This window comes from Limulus polyphemus, unplaced genomic scaffold (genome assembly GCF_000517525.1).
Source record: "Limulus polyphemus unplaced genomic scaffold, Limulus_polyphemus-2.1.2 Scaffold649, whole genome shotgun sequence".
Lineage (NCBI taxonomy): Eukaryota > Metazoa > Arthropoda > Merostomata > Xiphosura > Limulidae > Limulus > Limulus polyphemus.
Window position 1 is genome coordinate 140,007 of NW_013666259.1, and position 26,832 is coordinate 166,838.

The 26,832-nt window shown below is 33.5% G+C and overlaps 1 protein-coding gene across 1 annotated transcript in view; it reads left to right on the forward strand.

Annotated features, from left to right (window-relative positions):
* Window positions 1-4,714: 4,714 nt before the first annotated feature.
* LOC106459695 (msx2-interacting protein-like) overlaps window positions 4,715-26,832 on the forward strand; it is a 98,299-nt gene continuing 76,181 nt past the window's right edge. The window contains 1 exon segment of the mRNA XM_013919342.2: window positions 4,715-5,139. Coding sequence (XP_013774796.1) covers window positions 5,057-5,139 — 83 coding nt within the window. The 5' untranslated portion in view covers window positions 4,715-5,056.

Sequence of the window (26,832 nt, forward strand, 5' to 3'; positions counted from 1 at the left end):
AGTCACTTTAACTTAAACACACGCTATAATTCACAACGATTCACGCACTTTACTTTTGGTCACTACCGCTCGCTTGACTCAATTATCTGTCTCTATATCTCTCTATCTGCCCTTCTATCTCCGCTATATTTGTCGAGCTTATATACAATAAAAGAGGGCGCCTAGAAAAGACTAGAGTTGCCAGGAAAAACCAAGATCCTTCGAGAATTTCATGACCTGTTACCAGAGTCACGTGACTTCCGATGTCGAAACAGTATATTTGTAAGATAGGCTAAGAAATTTCACAACTTGTGTCAAAGTGAACATATTCTGTACAAGATGGTTACAGAAAAAAATAATTTATTTATTATTTTGGACTGAACTTGGCATTATTTTTACCAAATAATCGAAACGAACCTAACCAAATTATAGAATATGTTACAACAATATCATTGGTAATTGTATGGGTAGCGGGAAATGTAATGTTTTGCCATGTTAGACATGTGTCAAAGGTGATGCCGAGAAATTTAATATCATTGTTCATTTTTATTTCTGTTTCTCCTAACTTTAATTTAGTTTTCTTCGGAGTTTCCATGTGTTTTTGCAGTTTTTTTTTAAAGGCGATTGCTTGTATTTTTATTGGATTTAATATAATTCGCCATTTGTTTCACCATTCTAGAATTAAATTTAGTGATTATTGAACCCTTGCAGTTGCAATTAGTGAGTTTCTAGATATGCTCCAGACGGCTATGTCATCGATAGTGGGAGTGATATGTATATTGTTAAGTCTCTGGTCGTTAGTTAATTTTCTGTAAAAATTCTTTCCGAAGAAGCTTTAGCGATACAAGTCCTTTCTTAAATAAAACTGGTTTATTCTTTGTGAATACAACTTTATAATACACTTCATTTCCACAGTCACGCTATAATTCACAACGAACGACTCACGTGCTCGCTCGACTCAATTGTCAGTCTCTATCTCTGTCTGCAGTTCAATTACATTGTTGCTGTCACTTCTTGGCGGTCTTATATATACAAGAATACCGCAAATCTAGTAAACACTCGAGGATTCACGAACCTTCTAGAATATGACGTGTTACTAGGGTCACGTGACCCCCGCTGTCGTAACACTATGTTAAATTGGGAATATGATGTCACTTACAAATATTATGTATAGGAGTAGCGAAAAAACGGATCCTTGCGGTAATATTAAATGTTTTAGATAGATTGTTATTTACTTTGACATGGGCTTTTCTATCGACGGAAAGTTGGATATCCATCTGATCATGGTCTCATTGATATTCAGTTGTATTTGATGACATTGTGCAATACACTGTCAAATGGTTTTTAACATCTAAGAATACTCCTATGGTAGATTGATTATTATTAAACAATTTGTAGACAGATTCTGTTAATCTAGTGAGATGGTCTATTGTTTCTCTGTTCTTAATTTATGTATTTTAGAATTTTGTTAGTAGTTTGTTTGTTTTGCCAAGTAAAAGTTTGCCAAGACAGCTTAACAAACTAATGGAGCGGAAGTTATCGGGATTAGATCTGTTGTTTTGTTTTTTGGGTAATTTGTGTGTTTGTTTGTTTGAATTTATGCACAAAACTACACAATGTGCTATCTGTGCTCTGTACACCACGGGTATCGAAACCCGGTTTCTAGGGTTGTAAGGCCGCGGACATACCGCTGTGCCACTGGGGGGGGGGGGGCGTTTGTTGGGTATTACGGTGATTATTGCTTTTTTCCATACGTCCGAGTAGTAACCAGTTAAAAGTGATAAGTTGATTATGTTCATGAGGTAAATTAAAAGTAGGTCTGAAGTTTTTTTCAGATCAGTATTTCTTATCCCATCGTGACCGTGAGCCGAATTTTTGTTAGTAAATTATTGTGTGAGTTGTTGGATGGGAAACACGGAGTGAAAAGTGGTGGATTTGTGTTGATACATTGTCCGGAAAACAACAACAACCGAAACCAAAAATTTCGTGACAGGAATTTAGTTTTTCAAGGAAAGAAACTTTCCTAAACTGGGGTTTTCGGGGGATATTAGTATCCCCCTTCACCTAGTTGCAGTAATATATAGCATTCGGGTAAACGGATTAGTAACATCCTTTATGGTTGAGTTTGACGTTGACTAAATGTAACAGCCGACCAATGATATGATAGCATACAAGTCACGAAATGACGCTGTTAACTGAACAAAGAAAGTGAATTTAGTAGTTGAATTCAGGCGCACTTTCTTTGGACAGTTCTACTAGTAGCATTAGGATGTTATCGGATAATTACTTAATTTTAAGATCGTCGTGTTTAATTTGACGGAAGTCTATTCCGTGAGAGGGAGAACTATGGGACAAAGTACAGCCTAGTAAAAGCAACGGTCTTTCCGCGTGCGCAAAGTACGTACGTTGAGTCTTGTTTTTGTTTGTGCAATAGTAAAGATCGTTTTCATTTTATCATTATTGTACTGTCTCATCATTTTACTCACACTAGGGAGAATAAGTTAATGTATTGGATTCAGAATCAATCTTCTTATTTCCAGAACGCATCTGTAGTTATTTATGGATCCATCAATCTGATAACTGTCGGGGAATCGCAGGTTTTACCTGGAAATGCCACAGTTATAAGTCCATTTTGATTGAATTAGATAATATGATATTATTAAATAAGAAAATTAATTTATTATGAAGTTTAATTTTTAAAATGTTATGTTAATCCCTTATATATCCATATTACATATACAGATACCCAAATGTATATAGATTATGTTTATTACAGTCTTTCACTCTGTTTTTCTTGTTGAAATATATTATATTATGAATTATTTAATATATCTGCTTTAGTCCATTATCGAGGTTTAGCTCTTTATATCCATATTCAAAACCTACCTCATTGATTATCAGAAAAATAGTATTTAAAACGTGTTATTTCAACATCTCAGTTTTATATGCTGTTTAAATGATAAAAGCTCCAATAAATGTGATTCTCATAAGAATAAGCGACTACATTATTTTCTCTTCCGTGGTTTTCTAGGTATTATAAAATACATCTAAAAGAAACTCACAGAAAATAAATATTACATTATAAACTTAGTGTGAACCTAAAGAAAAAAATCCTGTATTGGTTTTAAATAGCCATATTCACTACTATTATCCTCATTCGAAAAAGGTAAGCGTGAAATAATCAGGTTAGTTTGACTGTAAGCCAATAGATGGCAAAACAAGAGCAACTGCCATATTTTCTTCTGTCGAATTCACCAATAAAACTCAATTCTGTCTCTACGTCACCCATGAATCTATTCGGCATTTCCTTTTGAGGTTTCAAGCAGTTGAGCCTTTGTTGGCAGGGCATTATATGTGTATTGTAGCAGTGAGTTAATAGAAGTTAATCTGCAGAATTTTCTTAACCATTAGTCTTAGCTTCTTGAATTAGTTGGTTTGCTGGAATATTTTGATTAATTTTTTGAGGAGTAATTAAAATATAGCTTGGCGAACGTATTGTGTTTCGTTAGTAGTGATGTTTGAAAAAAGGCTTTTATCTGACGCTGGGGAATTTTGTTGGGCGCCATATTGTTTTAACAGCAGAACAAGGAGTAACTGTTGCAAAACTTGTGAATTTTAATTGCTCGTGTGAAATAATTTATTTCTCCATTTTCAAACACATTGTCAAAGGATATTTACGAAGGAATGAATATAACATATAACAGATTTATTTTGAAAGCACCTTGTTTTTAATAGGTGCTGCTTGAACTTTGTGGTAAAACTACAATGCTACGTTTCCATGAATTTTTGGTAGAAAAGGTTTATCAAATAGGGTATTATCAATACATTTATTAAAATTACGTTTTTGGTAAGAGCTTATTTGAACTTTGAAGTATGTTCAAGTACTTATTGTAATCGCCTTTTGTATATATTCATAAGAATTGTATGCAACTGGAAGATGAGTGTTAATTGTTATGAATCAATTGGCAAAAAATCGTTGGGTATACTTGTATGATCCAATATATTGTTCGTGTTTTTAGGTTATTAATTATAGTTAATATATTATAGCTGTGATAGTAGACCTTACGGTAAGTTTTTCCGTGACTTTTGTTTTCTGAACTACAAGTTTTTCTCTTAATTCGGAATAAAAGCATGACATGGTTACATTTTGAGTTGTCTGACAGTTTAACAAGTAGTTCTTAAGCTCTGGAAAAATCTGAAATTTTGTCTTAATTCATAATAATAGTGGTTTGTTTTAGATCTTATTCGATAAAATGGTTGATCTAGAGACTTCTGTATTAAATATTCGTTAGTTTCTTGCAAATTGAATGGACTACTTAAGTTGAAACTTGTAAGATGTGCAAGTTGGATAAAGTTCAGCTCTGTATAGTTTCCCAAAATTTCACTTTTATGGAAATAAATTCGTTTTCAGACTGTCTCTTTCTAACAGGTTATTATATTACATTTAAGGTGTTTATTTTTAAAGTGTAATTATTTAATACACTTTCATTGTGACCAAAATAATAAAGTACATCACATGATCTGAAACAGAAGCTGAAGATATATGCGTGATTGAGAATGTTCTCAATTTTTTATTAAAAATTTTGCACACTTTGCTTGAAGTTTTAGGATCTATCGATGATATTTTAGATACTTCAATGTTTTTCGTCGCCATTGTATATAAATGGGTGAGTAAGATGGAAAGAAAATTGAATCAAATGTATTTACTTCGAGAAATAAAAATAATTATATATTACTAAAAACAAGTAATATTGTATTACAGTTTGACTATAAGGTGATGTTTAAAACAACGAATAAAAAGGAGAACAGTTTTAAAGAGTCGCGCATGATGAATCTGTATATATAAGCAGAAAATAGCGGTATCCTCATCCCTGATTGTTGTTTTACAATGAGGCTTGTGGAGCCACATTCGCACTCGGTCGCACAGCGCGAGAGGTAGTTGATAGTATAACGTCATTTGAACAGTGGCTATCGTACGTGTTGTGCGATCCCCAAACAAAATACATCGTGTATGAATTTGTCAGATGGGTTGTGTGAGAGGAAAGACACGAAGACTTAATGTGGACCCTACCGCAAGATGGTTAGAGAGACTAGACACCTCTGGATTGGAAATATACCGGATAATATTCGTGAGGAAAGGATATTGGATCATTTTAAACGGTACGTTAATGTGCACCGTCAAATTTTGGCGGATAGTTGTGCCTCGTTTAGAGGACGTGTTTTTACACTTACACTTACAACCTAACCGCTTGGTACGTAAACACTTCGTAGAGAAAGCTTAAAAAGTGGTATGTAGTGAATAACTAAATGCCATGATTTCTACGGTATTTAGAATTTAAAATGGAAATGAGATATTGCAACGATGGAATTTTTTCGTATATATTTTTGGGCTTTTTGCAGTCATATGGATTTCGTGCCGGCGTATTTCACTGCTTCAATCAGTTTATGTACTTTGTTTAAACTAAAGGATACCCGCGCAAAAAAAGGCCCTTGTGCTGAGAAGCATTTTGTGGTCAACTAATTTTAGACTGCTGTTTTATTGTACCTTTGGTAATATCATATAACTGATTACTTTGAATTTTTCTTACATTACAGTGATTTAAAATGTGCAATATTTACCCTTTTCGAATGTGTACTTGTCGTCATGAAATTTTTTTTTTACAACTCATCTACGTTTTAAGTGCAATAGAATTTCAACATAAATGACGTGACAAAAGAAGATCAATAGGTTTTCCGTGTTTGCTCGTCATTAATTTTAGCTAATTTGTATTTTTCTATAACTCGAATGCTCGTTATATTTGGCAGTAGAGACAAGCGACACAAGTTCTATAGATATTAAAGTTGCGAGATGTTTCATGGGTTTCATAAACTCGCACATTTATCTTTATTTCTATAAATTTAAAGTACACTTCCACTTCCGTAAATTAACATTTATTTTACAGCGGGTTTGCTGTAACTGTAAGACGTTTGTGTACATTTCGGGTAGACGACCTGAAAGAAGCTTTTGTATTGTGAAGTACCAGTTGGGCAAATAATACGTGTATCCCAACATTAAATAATTTGTTTATTGTATTCGAAAAGTAAGATCTATATATTATATTGGATAGCTCTATTAATACTTATTAGAAGTTAAATGTAAATATCTAAGATAGAATGAAAACGATTACGAGTTATCTCCTTCTTGAAACTGTGAAAGGAGAAATGTATTTTTTGTAATTATCGCCACGTTTTTATCAAGTTACAATCAGTTATCTCGTATATCGCGAAAAGCTTTTAAAAGACACGTTTATACCTCTACCTGCCAGTTAGAAGGATACCCTTCCCATACTTCACTGTTTTAACATTTTGGGGCAACACATAAACACTTAACTCTAAATTCATTAACTTTATCACGTTCTTCATATTTTACTGTCTGTAATTGTAATTAGGCTGTAATATCAGATCGGCCAGATGGATAAATAAAGTGAAATTTGTTCTGCTATAACGTTTTGATAATATTTCTTCATATTGGGTTAATGGCACTAAAGCTGTCAAATATAATAGGTTCATATTGATAACACTGTAAAAATATGAAAGAAGCTAATAAAACCTTTTCTAGGTTGTCAGAATATCATCGGCTACAGATATTTGTTGTACTGCTACATCGTACACGTAACGAACACAACCTATTATTAGTACTTCACCATTTGACATTGGAATGTTGGTATTAAAAACAATACTTGGGTCGTATCTTGTGCTGTATGATAAAAAAGTATTTGTTAAACTAAATTATACGCATAAAAGCATTTTATAAATGAGCTCTTAAAAACTTGTTTGGGCCATGTAAAATTCGGAAACTTTAAACTGATTTACAAAGGAAATTATCCATATAGATAGTTTAAAATGTTAATAAATATTTACAATTATTATTTCACATTGGACCAATCCATTTTTTATTTGAAACCACACGTCTAAAATGGAGAATAATATATATGCTTTGTTTGCAGTGATCCGCCACATTTTACGGATATTTTTACATTTAAAAGTATATTGTTTGACATAAAAGTATTTTAAATATAACATCGTTCCTTTTAATTTATCATTTGCAAGAAACATTTACCCCAGTGGCACAGCGGTATGTCTGCGGACTTACAACGCTAGAATCCGGGTTTCGATACCCGTGGTGGGCAGAGCACAGATAGCCCTTGTGTAGCTTTGTGCATAATTAAACAAACAAACATTTACATTAGATTTTTCAAAACTTGTGCGTAAACGAAAAAAAATAATATTATATTACCAAACATCTATTAAAATTATAAAACATAGAAGACCGAAAAATGCGAGCGCTTTCGAACTTTTACGTACTTAATTAAGTGGTGAAAAATTAAACCTTTTGATTGTCATGTATTTTTTAACTGTTTCATAAAGCTACGCGGTTTTTTTTAATATCATGAAACAAATAATGATTGTATCTTTCATTTCTCGTAGTTTACTTCAACGATGTAAACGCTCTTACTGTAATTTTTTATATATTTTTTTTAATATTGATTATTAACCATCGCAAAGCTTATTGTAATACGCACTAGAATTTGTATTTTGAATTGAACTAGTAGTCGTAGAAAACTTCAAAATGTCTAAAATCATATTCAAAAGTAGAAACGTTTACGTATGATTTTTACGTTTATTATAAATAAATAGTATTAAGTAAAAACACCTTCAGAATTTAAATAAAAATACACTGGTAGGCTAATAATTTAATCTCTTCTAAAATAACACAAGTCTAAAATAAAACTTTTTTTGTAGTTGAAGTAATGTAAATATGTGATTCTGTCGGCTGTAACTGTATTGAATTTATTTATACGCGCGCACTACGTCGTTCAGACGTTCCTTTGTTGTCTGTTTTCCTCGCCACCCATTGTTAGCCCATCATTTCCCACACTAAGTCTCTGCCTCCGGGTTTCCAGGAGTGACTAGGTGATGATAATGTGCTACCTGGATTAGGTCAGTGGTTTGAGTGTCCGACATCAACACAGAACAAAGGATATCTAATATTAATAATAACGAGTGTCTGTTTTAGATTTTGCATTAGAACTTAGTATTCACAAAGAATATCAATAATCGTAGAATATATATTAAGATTACATGAGGCATGTAGTTCATATGGTGGAGGAAAATAAATTTAAAACGTAGCTCTATTTAATATAGAAACGTCCTAATTTGTAATTTTTTAGCATACTGTTCAATGTATCCTGATTCAAGCGCAACTAAATATTTAAAATTGTTGTAAAGCATCAAAAGTTTTAATAAACACCATTATATTTTTTAATCACAATTACTGGTACTTTCACACTCGTCTAATTGTTAAAGTCAACACGAATAAATCTTTGGTTTGATTACGCCATTTTAAAAACAAAATTAGGGCTAGGGTTAAAAATATCAGTAAATACTTCGACAACTATGATAATTTTGCTCAGGGGTGAAATTCTCAAAAAAAGTAGAGGTACTTAACTGGGTGAAGTGGACCCGTTTATGAAAAAAAAAAAAACAATATGTGTAAACATAAAAAAACGACAAAGCAGCTCAAATAAGTCCCGGTACTCAATACCGGCAGAATTTCGCCCCTGGTTTTACTTAAAGCTTGTAATTGTTTATATTTATTTGGCAGATATAAAAAAAATCCGTTTTTTTTACGTATATATTTAGACATTATTTTTTTATAATTGTGGAAGTAAAACAGTTTTGGAAGCTACTGTACAAATGAGTTTCATTCTATTTACTGGTTTAAAGGTACTTATTATACATAGGTTACCTAATTTATTTGTGTCCTAGTGGTTAGCGTGCTGAACTGTTAATCCATGGTTAACATCCTTTGCCACAATATATTTGGGGCCTCAGGTGTGTTATAAGAAGGAAGATGAAATTGATTTGCATTTTGTTTTTTTAAAGAGAGAAAAAAAACTTCAAGCTTTGGGGCCTTTAAGGCTGCCACTCAAATTCTAATGTTTAATTAGCACAAGAGTTGGCGATAGGTGCTGTAGGCTAACTGCTTTCCTTCCAGCCTCACTTTAAAATTAGGGACGGCTAGCAAAGATAGCCCTTGTTTTAGCTTTGCACGAATATCCAATGCGATATAAACAAACCTAAACTTATCTTTTAAAGTATGTGGTCTCTAGATCTTACCTTCTGTGAGGAAGGCATATTATCGGTACTACATACGATTATCCCGAAGGAATAGTCGGTGCGTGCTTTGAGCGTTCCACAAAAAATTTGTCTTTTCTAGAAGTACGTAAAAAACAAAACAAGAAAGGATAATATGGGAGATGAATCGGGTTTTCTCAGCGTAAAATCTTGTGAAATGGGAATGATAATAGCATTTCAACTTCTGTTATGACTATTCATTTAATAGAAATGTCCTAACAAATGTACAAATCTTTAGAACCTGTGAAGATATAGCTGCACACATTTTAATTAATACAATATACAAGTATTTTTAAGTTACTGTTCAAACCCATAAACGTTTCGTTTTTAAAATATTAAAAATCTTTTTTTTTTGTTAGTGCATTAATGTGGCAAACATTTTATTATATTTTCCCAACTATTTAAACTATGTAGGCTTAGAAAGCTGTACGACGCTAATACTGGCAAGACACTTAAAACTTTACTTAATAATAACTGAACTTTAATGGGCCAGAGAAGAGTATTGGGAAATATTTTGTATATAATTTAGTACAATTTAAACAAATCCACTGTTTTAGTTTGTTTCTTTGCATATCGAGAGAAGGGTCGTTAGAAGTGTTGTTATACTCGTGTAGAAAAGACTGGGGGAAACTAGATGCAGTTTGCATGAATGTTTAGCCAGGCAGCTCTTTGACCCGCCTACTTCGGGTGTCATATGCTAATACTAGATTGGTCATGCCAGAATAAGCGGTTTGTCGCTCCGCCCACAACGATGTCTGAACAGTGAGTGGCTAGTAATTTTATTTTTTGTGGTAGTTACTTTTTTAGAAACTTTAAAAATGTTTTTGCTCTTTTAATACACGAATCGCGGAATATATCATACTCTAAATATACATACACACAGACTATATTTTATACGTTAGTTACCAAGTTAATAAATAATTATGCCGTCTTCAGTGTTGCAAGTTTTCATTTAGTGTTATTGGTAATAAAAGCGTGATTTATTCTATTGCTCGTTTTGGTAAATTGTATCATAAAGTAAACCCAAATATTAAAAACCAAACGATAAATTAACATACTTTGTGTTTTTGGCTGTAATATTTTACTCTCCACGAAGACCCAATCAAACACACACACACAAAAAAATATGTATAACATACCGAGGTAAAATGTATTACATTTTTAACCTTAAGTTCCTCGTAAAGTAGGTATAATTGGAAAAACCTGGGAAGGCATATATTTGGTATGTTTTATAGCTAACATGATCGATTGTTGACATGTGCACCGCGATAGAATTAGACGCTCGTGGAAACTTCGTTTCGGTGTTCACTGAAGCCGAATCAATGTAAACAACCAACATGTACTTGGAAGCGGTACGCAACCATTTTCAGTGTGTAGGGGAGGTAGTATTTTTGAGATGCGCTCAATCATATAAATATAAAATGTATTTCCAATAGAATTGTGTAAACTGAATAAGAATTATTGAAAGTTCAGTAGAATACACATATATATCAACATAATTATATAGAGAATATGTTAATTTTATGCACTAAAACATTTATTTTAATCTTTAATACTATCGTTTATAGTCTTTCGTTTGCACTTTCACGTCTTTGTTATGACAAAGTTCAACCAAAAATATTGCGTATAACGTTCATAGCGATAGTTACTTCACCATCCATAAAAAACGACAGTGATGAACTTGGATAAAAGATAATAAATTGACATGTCTAAATGAAAACTTTTTCAAGTTTATTTTGAGCGACGTTTCGGGCAGACGCCTTTCGTCAGGCAGTAAAGACCGTGTTACAATGGAATTAGGCTAAAAATGAACTGCATTTCTCCAACACGTAATCCTGTATATTATTATTCGTGTGTCAAATTATCGTACAAAATAATAACTATGTACTCGTATTTTTAAACTTTGTATAATATCTTTTGTCAATTTCGCCAGCACAAATTATTAACTTAACTGATATTTTGAATACCTAAATTGCTATCTTCGTTAATTTCCATCGTTCTTAATAGATAAGATTATTAAGAATAGTAGTATTATATAGTCTTAACAAAATAGAAAATTGAAATGCAGAATTTTCTGAATTAGTGTTTATATATATGTGTGTATGTAACATCTTTACTCCAGTTTGTTTTAGTAAAAATGTTGTAGGCATACAACATATTTTTCTTTCATATATTAAGTTCAAACCGACCAGATTTTTTCACTTAAATAATATTAAAATTGGTTTATCCAAGGGAAAAAATTAGTTCATGTTTTGTCGTGTAATGTTAGAACTGTACTTACGGAGTTGTGTGAAAGGAATATTTTGCTTCAACTTTTAAATATAAGACTTGTTAACTATAAGTTTATGGTGCATGAATTAAGTCAAGTTATACAAAGATTTAAAACATCACTTTATAGAAACAGTTTATTGGCGGTTCAGTATGTCATATTAAACTGTTTTGGATATGCAAGTCAACAAATTATGTGACAAGCACAGCCGATGTAAGGTTGTGGAATGGCGTGTATTAGAACTACGTTTTAATGTGGTTTGTAGTTAGGTTGGTAATATGATGGCTTTTGGGAAAGGCATATAACAGTTCTTTTCGACGCAAAATATTGATAGAGATGTGTTACGATCGGGGATTTAGAATCTCGAAGATAGAGATATCCTTTGTACTTAACGGCACTTCAAAACAAAGGAATATGGATCAGCTTGGAGAACCAGGACCATAAGAAAATCTGCAATAAAACGTTTCCCAGCCGTGATAAGTAAAATGTGATGTCTTGTAACAGGTGAAAATCCACGAACATTAAAGGTCTATGGCAAAGGCAGTCAACATGCCCCAGGCTACAGTACGTTACATGATCAAGAAGAATTTCCACCTGGAAACGCGATCAATATGGTGTGGGTTTACCAAAATAAGTATCCCAATCATATTTCCAGTTCAGTTGTCGCATACCTAAAGCAGCTAGAGAATGAAACGAGTATTCATGCTATATCATAAGACGACATACCGATTAAGTCGCCAAAAGCAGTATCTGACTGTTGAAACACTAGATAGATTGTAGGGGGGAATGGTGTGATTTGAACATAACAGCTTTGTGACAGACTTTTGCAAAGCTATTGTCAAGATATGCACAGTTAACAGATAGAGCGTGACTGAACTCGTCGAAGTGGACTGTAACGACGTGTTGAGGCTCCAAAATTGATTTAACATAACGTACTCAACACTGTGTATATAATATACACACGGGCGCGCGTATTTGTAAAATTATGTGTACATATATCTTATATATATTCATTTCTGATGTTCACTAAAATAAGAAGAAAAACTCGTGGTAACCTTCGATGTAATTCAGCAACATCTTGACATAATTTCGGGCGTTTTCCTGAACATTGTATCTATAGTGCCTGTGTTCAGCACTTTGACACATTGGCAGAATAACACAAGACCCGTTACTTGGCAACTTGCCCAACACTTACTCTGTAATAAAAATATCAGCTCAAATAGACAAAGCTGACGTGGCAGGTTTCTCATGCAACTTGTAGGCTTTGGGATCTCGTGACGAGTAAACGTACTGCAGGTACATTGTTGTCAGTCGCCTGCGTAATTGGCAAAATATGCAAACATATATTACGTTTTGAACTCTATTTTCTACCAAAAGTTTTGACTTAAAAAATATGATACCCCCCTTTCCTCGAAAAAAGAATACTTTCGTGCTTTGTAAATTATTGGGAAATATTTCCCAAAGTTTGCAAATATTAATAAAAAATATAGCTCCTTTACATGATGGCTCATTCAAATTTTGTGTGTGTGTGAATGATTAAGTGATGTTTAAACAGGCCTTGAAAATCGTTTCTCAGAAACAAGCCGTCCGTCCCCTGGTGTGACGTTAGCAAGTCTTCGGATTTAAAACGCTAAAATCAGGACACAGCAGATAGCCCAATGTGACTTTGCTATAATAAAACTCTCTCACATACACACACAGAGAAGTTAGCCCTAGATTTCGGAACTTGGATCTCTGTACAATAAATAGGCCTGATCTTTTATTTATTTGTTTTTATTTTTGTCAAATTAAATATACTTGTAAATGGGTTTTTGTGTGTTACTCATTAAAGTGCAATATCCAACTTTCTAGAAATAACTGTATATAAATTCGATGACGAGGAACCCACTTTGAGACTAATAATGGTTGGAGACGGCTTGAATGGGTAATGTACCTGATGATGACAAAACATTGTCGAAACGTTGTACATTTGCTGTTATGTTAAACTTATATTAAAGTTTTTCTTCATTACCCATTCAAGCCGTCTCCAACCATTAACTGTATATAAATATAAAATCCATATATTTATTTTTGAAACCGGTGAAGATAGGTTCCTGGTCGCAACGTGTTTTAACTCGGTAGGTTGAGTTTCGGGAAACAAACTATTACTTTTGATCTTATTAATATTCTCATGACGTAAAACCAAGTCCTGTGGTTTTGAAACAGTCAAATACCCAAATCCATAACCCTTGTTTCATGATTCATACGAGGATGGTTTCCATATTATAATCTGTTGCAGCATTGTGTCAGTATTATTCGTCAACACCTAAAGAATACAACTATTGATGTATTGCACTTATACAAATAAATATAGACGTACATTTAATTCAAGAACTTTTGATGTTTTTATTTTTTACTTCAAATCGACCACAGGAGACAGAGCTATCTCGTCGTGATGGCAGGTCAGTATTTATTGAACCTGATCAGGCTAAACAAATTTTAGACAGGAAATAAATAAAGGTTCATGTAAAAAATGAGCACGATTTTCGGGAACTCACAATATTAGTATGTACTTCTAAGTTGAAACAAAGTTAAGTGATTAACACTGGATCGAAAAATAATCTGGAAAAATACGTTCGATAATGTCAGATTAGTTAAATTTCTTTTGTGCTGTTTTGTAAGAAAAGAAAAGAGCACGCAAAGAATGTTTGTGTTTTATGACGATAGTCTTATGTTGGTATTCACTTTTACGTTTTATAACATCTCCTGTTTCGTAGAGTATAAATTTGATCGTTTAGTTTCACCTGGTCCTATCACGCGAAGTGAATGTGACAAACTAGTACAGGCTATAATAGTTAGTTATGCTAGGACTAGTATGTGATGAAAAACAGCCGTATCATATCCTGCAGGCGTTATTGTACATTCAGCCCAGTCAGACCAGTTACTCAAGGCCCTTTTTGTTACGCATGGCCTCGCGTTCTTACCGTGAGCGCTCGCGCTTGAACTGTAAGCCCAGTTCAATAGAAGTCTGTAATGCTTTTGACGTTGACTAAAAGCAGTGGCTTGAGCATTGTTGCAGGTCTGGTTTCTGAAAATCAAACTGCATGTGTATGCAAAAAAAAAAAAAAACTAGGTAAAACACGTTTTTGTATCTCAACTTATTTTTTTTACCCGTGAGTAATAAAACTTTTTATTTTAGCTATTAAAATTACAGTTCAGCAGAGAACAGAAAGTAAAATTATCGTGATATAAACAAGCGAAATTTCTTAGCGACTGGTGATGATAATGTTAACTTTTTTGAGTGCAAGATGTGTTTATTCTGCGGCTGATAATACATGTATATGAAAAGTATTTAAAGTTTATGCATGATTAAATAACACAAAAATCTAAGTTTGCTGGTTTAAGTTCAAAATTATTCCGTTTCTAAGCTGAAAGTAATAAAGGATTTAGTACAGTTTTTTTGTTCTGTATTTTCAAGCTTTCTCTTAGGTACAAATCTTATTCAGACATTTTGTCTTCAATAGCTTTTGGTTTTTCAAGGTCTGTTGAAGCGTGCTACTTTTCTGTTGCCTTTCTAGACAGTATAACGTGGATTTTGTTTCAAGAACTAATTTGTCACTTTAAAAAATAAACTTATTAAGCTTAAAAGATATTGTGTTGACTAACAAACCATACGTTCTTAGACAAAAAATAAAATAAAATTTGACACGGGATATTTTTCAGTTGAAAATTCGTAAGAAAATAGTAACAAATATTTTTGCCATATTTTTTCACAGGGAATTATGCTTTTTATATTCTGGAACATACATGTCGTTATCGTCAACTGGAAATAACTAGTCGTATACTTTCAAAACTTTATTAAGCCCTCCCTACCCTCGTTTTTTTAATTAAATATCATAATACACAAGCGTCGAAGATTAGAACATTATGGTAATACCACGACAGTAATACATGCCTAAGTGCATGGGTAAGCATGATTGTGTATAAAACATTATTGAACCAGTTACATGTGTACATTATGTGTGTATAATATGTAATGAATATTATGTTTTCAAGTAATTTGCTAATGGAACATTTAAAAGGTATGGTTAACATAAATTTGATCAATAAAATATTAAGATATTTTAAAATTAGTTCCGATAAAAAAAAGAGTCTTATTTGGATAATATTTTTGTGCAGTAACAACGTTAGAATAATATTACCGCTAGAATAGATATTAACAATTCGCCCCGTGTATGTTGAACAGTAATGGTGGCTAAAGTTATTTTTAACAATGTAAATACTCCATGTTTTATTTATTATCTTGATTTTTTGGAAACATATTTTTGTGTCTGTTTTTTGATAGGAGTGATGCATCAAAAAAGTTGCGACCAGCCCAAATTCGGAATATTCGTGACTAACATAACAGTAATTATTTGTAGTATTTTAACTTTCTGCCTTTCCTCACTACAAAATTAACTGTTACCGGGTAAAACACCAAAAGGTGATAAACTTACGTTAAAGTATAGATCCCGGTAGTAAGGGTCCGCTTTAAGGTGTTTTTTGTTATTTAAAAAAAAAGGTCCCAATAATATAGTTTGTGAAAGATTTTCGGTAATTACACATTTCCAATATATATAGACACACGAATACTCACACTTCAGTTGTGAAGGGCACGAACTGTTGTTGCAATACGACTGTATAAAACTGGTCATAATTACAAAGGAAGTGAAAAATGTAGAATATAATGTTAAACGATTCACGTGATTTATTTAAGGAGTTAAATTTAACAGTTTCAATACAATGTTTTTTGTTAATAGCATCACTGTATTTTATTTCAACTTACTCCTTCCTAACTTCGTTATACGAATTTCCTATTCCAAACTATATTTCAATCTTTCATTATGGATTTGAACGATAGATGTTGCCATTGTTAATTTCTCGAGCTTTACTTGTATAAAATAATAAAATAAGGTACAGAAACATGATTATAACATGATTATTTTAGCTTGTTACACTTATTGTGTAGCTTTATATTAACCTTTTTACAAAAGCCTGGTACTTCTGCTTCAAACTTTATAGATGAAACTAATTTCTTGTAGTGATTTATCGCGTGTTTCCACAATATTTATTAGAGCAATCAGCATTTGTTTATAGTGCACACTATTTATTGCATTATGGTAAACAAATTCCACTGTATTAAGCGATTTGTTTTTGGTTAGTCTGCGATGTTTTCGGTGTTTAACGTGGTGTCCCCTTAGTGTAAAGAAAACCTCTATAAGCTCCAGCATATAATAATAATCTTGTCACTAGAATCGGTTTGTTATGTTACTGTTAAGAACTAATCACAAATATGGTATTGTTATAACGTATTCTATCGTTGGGCGGGTTTTTTTTAGATTAAGTAGTGGTAATAGTACGAGGTCGAGTCCACGTGACAATAACGAGTTAACTTATTTTGGCCTATAACGTTCTGTAGACTACATTCACGTTGATACATATTGTAGGCCTACGTCCAAATACATAAACGTTTTAACATAAACTCTGCGGCTAAATGTACGCCTAATTCGGAATACGAGGTTTCAATATAAACTGCAAGACGTGCACAAAACTCAACTAATTGTGTTGAATTAACAAACATGCAACTCGCCAAGTAACTGAATATCAGAACAGACGCATTAACTCTCACTGAGTATTAAACAACTAATTATTAAAATACTTCACTCTGACTGGTACTAAACGAAAATCAATGCTAACTTTATTTCCGTACTTATGACTGATGGACCTATCTAGATGTTGGTCAGATTTACTAGAACTTAAACTCATGCGCCCTCTAGCAAACATCTAAAATTTAAAAAAAGAAAATATAGCTTACAACATTGCACCCTTCATTTATTATGACGTACTTGAGCAGTCCTAATACAAAATCAAACTACACTAAACTGTTCGTTCACCAAGTTATTTTGGTAGTGTTCTTTTCTGGTATATAGATGGGATGATTCTTATTCATTGTTGTCAACTTGCTGTACTGTCATTTTGGGAGTGGGCCTTTTAGTCAAAATCTAAATTAAACAATGAAAATATAGCTTACAACAGTATATAAGGATGTTTGCTTTTAGATAAATGTCTTTCATTAATAGTGGTAATATTAGATAACAGAGCACGTGGCCAGATGGAATGAAATAACACTTCTTACAACTTTGATGTGTACTTGGATATATTTATTGAAAAGTTGTTCTTGTTTTTTAAGTTTGTGTGTGTGTCACGTAACACCTAAATCGCTGGTCGCGACTATTTCTAAGTGGTACCAAACGAATCGTCTCGGTCCAGAGATTTGCACAAAAGTAAAATTTTTCACCCTACCCCTTGGGGAACCTGGGGATTTCCCGATAACTCCTTTTCCTTAATTACTGGATTCAACAACTGAATGTTGTCAAACGAATTCATCTCGGCCCCAAGGTTTGCACAAAGGTAAAGCTTTTCACCCAACCCTATAGGGAACCCGGGCATTTCGCGAAAACATTTTTACGGGAATTCCCCGAAAACAGACTCCACAGTTGGCATTGATTTACATTAGAGCACGTAAATAAGTAGGCCTACTAATTATTTTTCGTAACTTGGTTAAATGAATTAAATTTGCATTATAGCGACAATGATAATTAAACTGAAAAAGTGCAAAATAGTAGCTCAAGCATTAAATTTACGTAATAGCGGCCCTGTAAATGTGGGCCATAGGCCCACGGGTTCGCTGGTAGCATCATACGATACTTTCACTCAAGTTCAGTTGGCATATTGTGATTCATGACATTAGATATAACATAGCGTCTCGTATAGATATGAGCGACTCCTCTTTCACTGAGGAAGAGTAATTTAAATCATTAATATCAATTGACAAATCGACATGAAAATCAACGTCTACAGATGAATTTGAGATGAGAAAAATATCAAATATGGTCACTAATTTAAATAACTGGTATGCTCTTTATCGTATCAAATAAGTATCAGGTTACTAAGGCTACGTTCAGATTTACACAGGATGAATCAAAAGTCCGTAGGGTGCTTGGTCTCACTGGGGGTTACTTAACATGACGTCATATATATATGTGTAATCAAAGTTCTATAAATGTTATCTCTGAAATTATCAGTCTGAGGTAAAATTTGTCAATACAGAATGTGTAGCACAACGATACCACGCCAGAAACGTTGTTTTATATACGGATTTTGCATAATTTTGACTAAAGATTTAATTTTCTTTGTTCATAGACAAGGATATAAAACGTATTCTTTCTTATGTGTCGACTCGCAATCTGTGGGCCGAGGGTTCGAATCCCCGTCACACCAAACATGCTCGCCCTTTTAGCCGTGGGGGCGTTATAATGTGACGGTCAATCCCACTATTCGTTGGTAAAAGAGTTGACGGTGGGTGGTGATGATTAGCTGCCTTCCCTCTAGTCTTACACTGCTAAATTGGGGACGGCTAGCGCAGATAGCCCTCGTGTAGCTTTGCGCGAAATCCATAACAAACAATCTTCCGTATGTATGCAACTAACAGAAGAAAGAAAAACATTTAATTTTTAAATGTAATCTCTCATCGCCTTACTTCAACTGACTCACAGATAATTTGTTTTTATCATAATTAAATAATATTTTTTTTTATGTTTTAAATACTAAAACGTATTACTCAGCTTCACAATCACGTGATGCGACCGACAAGTTGGAGCTGTGAAAGTAAGTCTAACATAGTGCTAGTATCGATCAGTTTATTAAGTGAATAATATTATTGTCAATTTATATGAAACTCGGATTCGTTTTCATTTGGAATACCATGCCCCGTTTTCTTGTCCTAGAGGAATCTGTTGTAAAGGGTACACAAGTACGTGAGTAATTCTTTGTTTGAAAGGTTTATTCGCATAGACTCACTACGATGAATTAAAGACATATTATTCACTGTATGAAGTCTAACCCTTGGTTACTGAAGGGAGGTGAAATCCCACGAAACTTGTCTTAACCCCGTGATGAATAAATATAACTTTATATTTCTTTGTTATAGAAATGTATACTTTCGATTATGAGAGAGAGAAAAAAGGTGGTAGGCTGATCTATAAGAATGTTGGATAATATGAAAGTAAAATATTACGTATATATGGGTAGGTGCTTTGGGTATGAGGGGTAATTTCAATGGCTAAAGTTTGAGACGACTTTCACACAAGCTTCTTCTGGGTATTACATCTTTGATGTAACAATGATTTGATCCTGTTAGAAAGTTTTTAAAATGAATTTACTTTAAATGTAAACGTTTGTACAGCTTTTGTTTTGTTCTGGTTTTGTCATACAAATTTAATTAAAGAATGTTTGTGACGTTTCACACGAGAACAATAATGCACATTACACATTTAGAATATGTAACTTGAAACATTGCATACTTAGAAATACATGAAGCTTAATTACCAAAATTCGCTACCGATGATAAAACCGGCGAGATTACAACAGTGAAAGGTTTAAACACGCGCTGAAAGACCAGCAGTTTGCAGTGTTATCTCTAATGGTACTTTTGTATTTAGTTACACAAATAAAAACTGTGTATTTATTTCAACAGAGGCCTAAAGTACATGAGCTTACGGGTGCTGTCGTAATTCACCAACTAGTTCCATGCTGTTTTATCTCTAATTTTAGTCTGTCAGACCACGTATTGGTAGTGTTTTATACGTATTGCAAACAGCGCAACACTTGCTTCCTGCCAGAGTTAACATACCTCAATGTAAGGCCTTTTTGTCAAGGCGAAACACGTCTATCGTAAACTAAGAGTGCGGGCCCCGGTCGATAGCCTGTGCTTTCGTTAGTTTGTTGCGTGTCGTGTGCAAAACGCACCCTCAAGCTCTTGTTTCTCTGGTTTACAAGGTCACGTGATATTCTTCCTTTACGTTGGTAACGAGAAGGTCGTTCAATACGAGTTTCGCAACGTGTTAAATGTCTTACGAAATCCCCGAGTTCGGGGTGATCGTAAGCGATGCTATAGACGTAATACAAATTTTGAAAGTCTGTTGAAAAGAAATGAAATATACTTTGACAGTGGATTATTAACTAACAGCTCTTTACCATGTGCAGATCATCCTGCATCAGATGCGAGCTATAGTGTTACTTGTTAGCACCCCCCGTATAAACATCTTGTTTCATTAACAAGTATTTGGTGTATCATAAAAAAAAGTGATACATCGTGTAATGGAATAAGTAAAACAACACAATTTCGACATATTTTGTCAATCGTGGCCCTTGTAAACGTAATAAAACTAGTGATTAATATGTCATTAAAAAATAATTAGGATTTAAAATTTACGTTATATTTTTAAAATTGGACATGCATAGTACAAGGTTTATTTGGCTTAATTTAAAAATGTTTTATCTCAACTGTTTTTAGCAGGTAAAAAAAAACGTAAAAATTGACGTCTTTTATGCTAAAATTCACCAAAGGATTAATAAATTTACAGGTTAGTTTCATTTATTTTTTACAATATTATTATTTTTTCTTCAGAAAGAATTGCTCCCCAAATCATGTAGAAATTTTCTAATTTTGTGAGTGTGTATTTGACAACTTAGTTTGGGTTCTGTTTACAGCCTAACCAGAGCATTTTCATACGCGAGTTTAATTTACACGTGCAAAGCTAGTTTGCCGTGATGACGTACTAGCTAAGACAAGTTTGACGGTTAGCACTACTACTAAACCTATAATTAGATGGTAAGGAGGTGTTTTTTTTTACAACCACACATTGAACGCATGCGCATTTTAAACTATTACACACATTTTGTACTCGTTTACTGGTGGGTTGGCTATGGCTGTCGTGTTGTTTTGTGAGCAAGTGAATCTTTGAGCGACTCATCTTTTTGGTTAACTGGTTGCTACGGCTACGGCGATAAACACAGCCTGAGGGAAATGATCGCCTGATATCACGGATCTTGCATTTGAAGGGTCTTATAATGGTGGAGGTCACCTTTCCGGCGGCATGTTGGTTTTGTAATACATCAGTGTGTAAAAACATCTGGAGAAATATGCTGGAATCGTCGGCTTTTTTTCGCTAATCTGTGCTTGTTGATAATCGTCGGCTTTTTTCGTTAATCTGTGCTTGTTGATAAAAGTTAATTAATACAATAACACCAAGGTCTTACTTTATTATAAATAAGACACTCTAAAATGTTTCGTTTTTGAGATTCTTATGTTTTAACATACGGTTTCACCTGGTATTCTGATTTTGTGATGATAGAGAACAAAATTTAAGTCATGTCGTAAGGCTCGAGGATTTACTAGTATTTTTCATTGTCTCATGTCAGGCCTGCGTTATTTTCAAACTCTAACGCTGTGTTTTTCCTATGTGCTCCTGTTCGACTCTTATATACATTTTAAAGACATTATTTGCTGTAAAGCTACTTATTAAACAACGAATTTGTATAATTTCCTGCAATCGATAAAAAAAGCCGAAAGTGTACTTTTAAAAGCGTAATTGAAATCCATTTGAATTGTTTTATTTGTATTATTAAGCACACATATATTAAAAATTCCGTATTTAATGAACATCCTTGAGCACAAGTTATGGGACTCTGTAAAGCATCAACTACAACATTTCCCGCCAAAACGTAGGGTAGACGTGAGTGTGCATTATATTATTTTTTTCTCAAGACACCTGCTCGGTGAGAATTGTTCTGTTTTGCAAGTGAAGAGAGCTCGTGCAGATCGTCGACGTTATTTCCTTGTCGATGATATGCTTTACACTTTCAAAACCTGTTCTACTTGTTCTATTACATGTTTACCATTTAACATCACAAGCTTACTTAAAACCCAACAGAAACATAACTTGTTATGGGGTGAACGCCTTTTGTAAGCAGGCGAAACGCGGTTATAATTAATTATACTTGCCATAGGACATTAGTTTTATGCACATTATATTTATAAAACTGTATTCAAGAAAAGTGTATAACAGTATTTCAACGATACTATGCCCAGCATATCTATTGCTGATGACGTGTTTCGCTCAATACAGAGTTCATCAAGCCTATATAAACAGTTTTACCGCACTGTTATGTTTGTTGTGTCCCAGCTGGCCAGATGAGCTGTGTATTGAGCGCAACGTGTCGTCGACAGTGGTTGAAATACTGTTTTACTGAATAAATAATATTGACAGAACTAAACAGCGCATTGTATAGATTAGCTTTGTGCTAAAAATCCCAACAACAATAAGTAATAATAAATATAATTTTCAAAACATTTTAAACTTAAAAATCTCCTTTCATTCATATTATTGATTATATGGAAAACACGGTTCAATACTTTAGGCACACAAACACACACACAAAAAAAGAACTTATTGGTTCCTGAGGTAGTAGTTTCGTATGGTGTTTCTCATACCTCCAAATTCTGAGATCCGGGAGTAGGACTGACACAGGGTGAGCATGATTCGGTGTGACGGGGATTCAAACCCGCGACCCTCAGATTGCGAGTCGAGTGCCCTAACCACCTGGCTATGCCGGGCCCACGTTCTGGAGGTAAGTATGTTTGTTAACTGGCCATGTGGAAACTTGCCAGCGAGACATTTATCTTTAAATCGCCAAGGTTTGTACATGGTATTTTTTTGAAATAGCATGTAATTTTTTTTTTCGCCAAGTAAAATAAAATTGGAAGGTTATATTTACTAATTCCGGTATACGATTTTAATAAGCCTTCGTAAGAAAGTAACAGTGTCAGGAATGCCGGTTCACCACGTTCTTTACAATAGCACGATTTCCAACGAAAGGTAACAGTGTTTTAGGTAACTTTTTCCTTCTTGAGTATAAGATTGGTCTCGTTCACCCTAACATGAAGAGTCATTGTTGAAACGGACAGGTTGGGGTGAACGACCCTCACACATGCTTACATTACCCGGATGTGGCAGCTTAATTTACACACTTATTTATAACGTCATGTTATGTTTATCGTACAAACCTTTCTAGAGATGTCGGAGAGAAGGTAATCCATCACAGTTGTGAACACTTAATTGGATATATACGATGTGCAACTAACACTGACTGATAGATAAATTACAATCGATCATTTAAAAAGATAATGAAAAATAAACGTTTTCGAGACTTTATTCGTCTGTTCCCCGAACTTTCTATACCTACCATCAGTTGAATATTATATTCAGTAAATAATTCATACTTGAATTTTGAACTTTCAATCATATTTAGTTGCTCTTGTAGTGTTGCTTCGTTTTTTTCACGTAAAAGGGTTCGCAGAGTATTTATGTGTGAAATATTCCTCAGTCGTAGACGTTAATTCTGATACTATTCGTCGTATAACCCGTCATTTTGCCGTCGAGTTTAGTGTTTTTTTAGCACCCCACCAGTCAGTGAAATCCGTAATTGAGTGATCCCTGTGTCTAACAGATAAAACAGCTCAATTACTGAACATCATCGTAAACTCAAACAAAAATGTCAGTTTTTAGAGCAACAATGTGTATCATACTTTCATAGGACAAGACCAATATTTTGTTGTAGAGTTCAACAATGTATAAAACAGGATCCTCACGCTGATAGTTTATAACACAGTCGTAGTTTGCCTTTACGTACAGTGATTACTTACAAATTACGGTTACCGATTTTTTTTAAATTAGATATTTTTTGTTTCTCAAAGTGTGTGGAGTAACCCTATAGTTGGATTTAAAAAGCCTAATCTTCTAAGATCGGTTGTGTTCGTCTTCTTTTCGGCTTTATTGGACAGTTTTATCATTTCTTTAAATGCAGGTAACACTTACATTTATTTAGTTATACGAAGAATCTACTGTCGTGTGCTCACCGTTCATTTGGATATACGTTTTACAAAAAAAAAAATAGTCTGATATACAAATGTTTCGGTAGAAATAAAATGTTAATTTTACCTGAGATCCATAATATGTTCTGTATAGTTTAGTTTGCAAATACTGTTACTAAAAAAAAAAAGGTTTCATATCAGCATAGAACAACAAAAATAGTATGTTTTTCTTTGTTTTTTTGTGGTCTTCCGACTGTTTCTAAGCGGGTTTTCGTAATGTCCACCGGAACTTTAACTGGTCTGGCCAGTTATCACGAGTCCTTCAACCTGTCGTGGAATGTTGTTCTTCCAGGTTCGGAAACTGCTTGCTTTGTGACCGGGTTGTGGTTATTATTGCAAAGCCTTGTGTAATATTTACGCCTACTGTCCACGTGGAAATACAGGTACCCATGCTTTCAGAATGCGAGAAGGGTGTGTTTTAATATAGGTCACTGTACTCACGATGATGGTGGGGTTTTGATTGCTTGAATATAGTGTATGTCGTTACTTTGTAACGTTCTGTTTTTCAAATCCAAGAAGCTTGAGGGATTGTAATACTAAAATTTGGAGATCGATATGCATATGCAAATCCCCATCGTTCAAAATTTGAATGTCACCGGTGAAAAAATAGATTAAAATACACCTCCACAGATAAATTAGTAATCAAACCTTCTCACGCTTTGAGGTATCGACCCCCAATTTTATCGAATGCGTTACGTATGACAGTCTATACTGAATTCTGAGGTGATATGAATTATTAGTCACTTTGAGGGAGGGAACAAGTTAAAAGAAACAGCTGTAGGTAAACTAGAAGCCCAAAATTTTCGTTAGACTTCAATCTGATTTTAGATTACAATATGTTAACGATTTCGTGATTGGCCACAGATATATCAGATAGGTTTTTATATGTTTGTGACTTGAATAAAACTTGCTTCGAAACATCAATTTAACTTGTAAGCGATAGGTAGAAAGTGAGATGTTAAAAACGACTGGCTTTAAAAATTTATAAGTTAAAAATGACTTGTTTTCTTTTTTTCGACGTTCTAATAATAGCGGATCGAGAATCCGACGAATTATATATATATATACTACACATAGTAGCTGTAACTTTTAAAAGTACGTGATTAAGCCATAAGGAATTTTGAGTTTATTTACGAACTTGTGTGACAGTCTTCAATTATGTTTACGTAAAAAACCGCATTTAGTTGTCTGTACAATGTGTTAGTAGTATTTAAATATTTTTGAGAGTAACAAAAGTTCATTTTTTGAGTACAAAATAAGCTTGATATGCACCAGTCATCACAGAAATATTAAAAATATAAATTAAGTAGTTAGTAATTGAGTGATAAAATTGCCTGTTTTGCACACCAGTATGCCCTCTGTGGTTCAACGGTACATCCGAAGGCTTATGGCGCTAAAAACCGTGGTGGGCACAGCAAAGATGGCCCATTGTGTAGCTTTTTACATTACAACAGAAATACCAGTGATGTAACCAGAACTTGGAGGTAAGTGTGGGGTAGAAGAATTACAAAAAGGCGTTAGGAAACCAGTCATTTTTTTTACCGCTTCTGTACACATTTTAGGAAACATTTTTCAAAAAATAGGAAGGAATAAGATGCCCTTATAATAATCTGTGTTCACGCTAACGTAATTTAATTTATAACTAATTTGTCACGAAGCAAATAATTAAACGAAACATACATATAAATTGGTTAGTAAGAAAAAGTGAAACGTCTCGGTGAACGTTTTATTTGTGGCCGAGAAACATTGAAGGCGTATATTTTTGTTTTATATTCACACACATATACAAAATATTTCTAACTAGAAGAGACTCGTAAAACACTTGCGGTCAAATTAGTATCTTTATTACAACAGTATTTCTTCAAATACAGGATTTCTGGAATAATACGAAAGAATTCTAATCGCAGACACCGAAACATGCAAGTCCACTTGTTTTAGGCCTAACATTAGTTAAGCCTTTGTTAAGCGCGGCCTATATTGGATAAAGAAATAAATTAACACTGCAACTTGGGAACGTTTTTTGCTTTAGTGTAGTTAATACTATCAATAAATAAATAAACTTTTAATGTTATTCTACGACTTAACGTTAGGCCTTTTTAAAAACTTTGATAAGCTTTTAATATGCTGTTGTACAAAATATCTATTAAAGTACAATATATTTTATATCCGCCTTTTAGATAGTAAAGTGGTAATGTGCATTTTAAGGACAGACAAGAACTGAGTATTATTATAATAGACTATATTAAAAATGACGGGGCAAGTATTACCACCCCACCCCATAGTATGTCCTAACCTAACATTTCATAGCTAACTGAAATAAATTTTGAGAAATCAAGCTTTACCAACAAAGGCAGAAAAGTGCAGTCGAGGCAGTCCATTGCCGATAAATTCATTTGTGATTATTCATGGCATATTCGTAGAATAATTATTGGTAAAAATCAGTTAGCATAACAACTTCTAATACGTAGAAAAGCCAGTGCGTAGTGGTAACAATACGTTTCAATGATGGCTTTTATGTCCTGTTGTTATGTATAACGCAATATTATTGTTTTTAATAATGGTTGGAGACGGCTTGAATGGGTAATGAAGAAAAACTTTAATATAAGTTTAACAT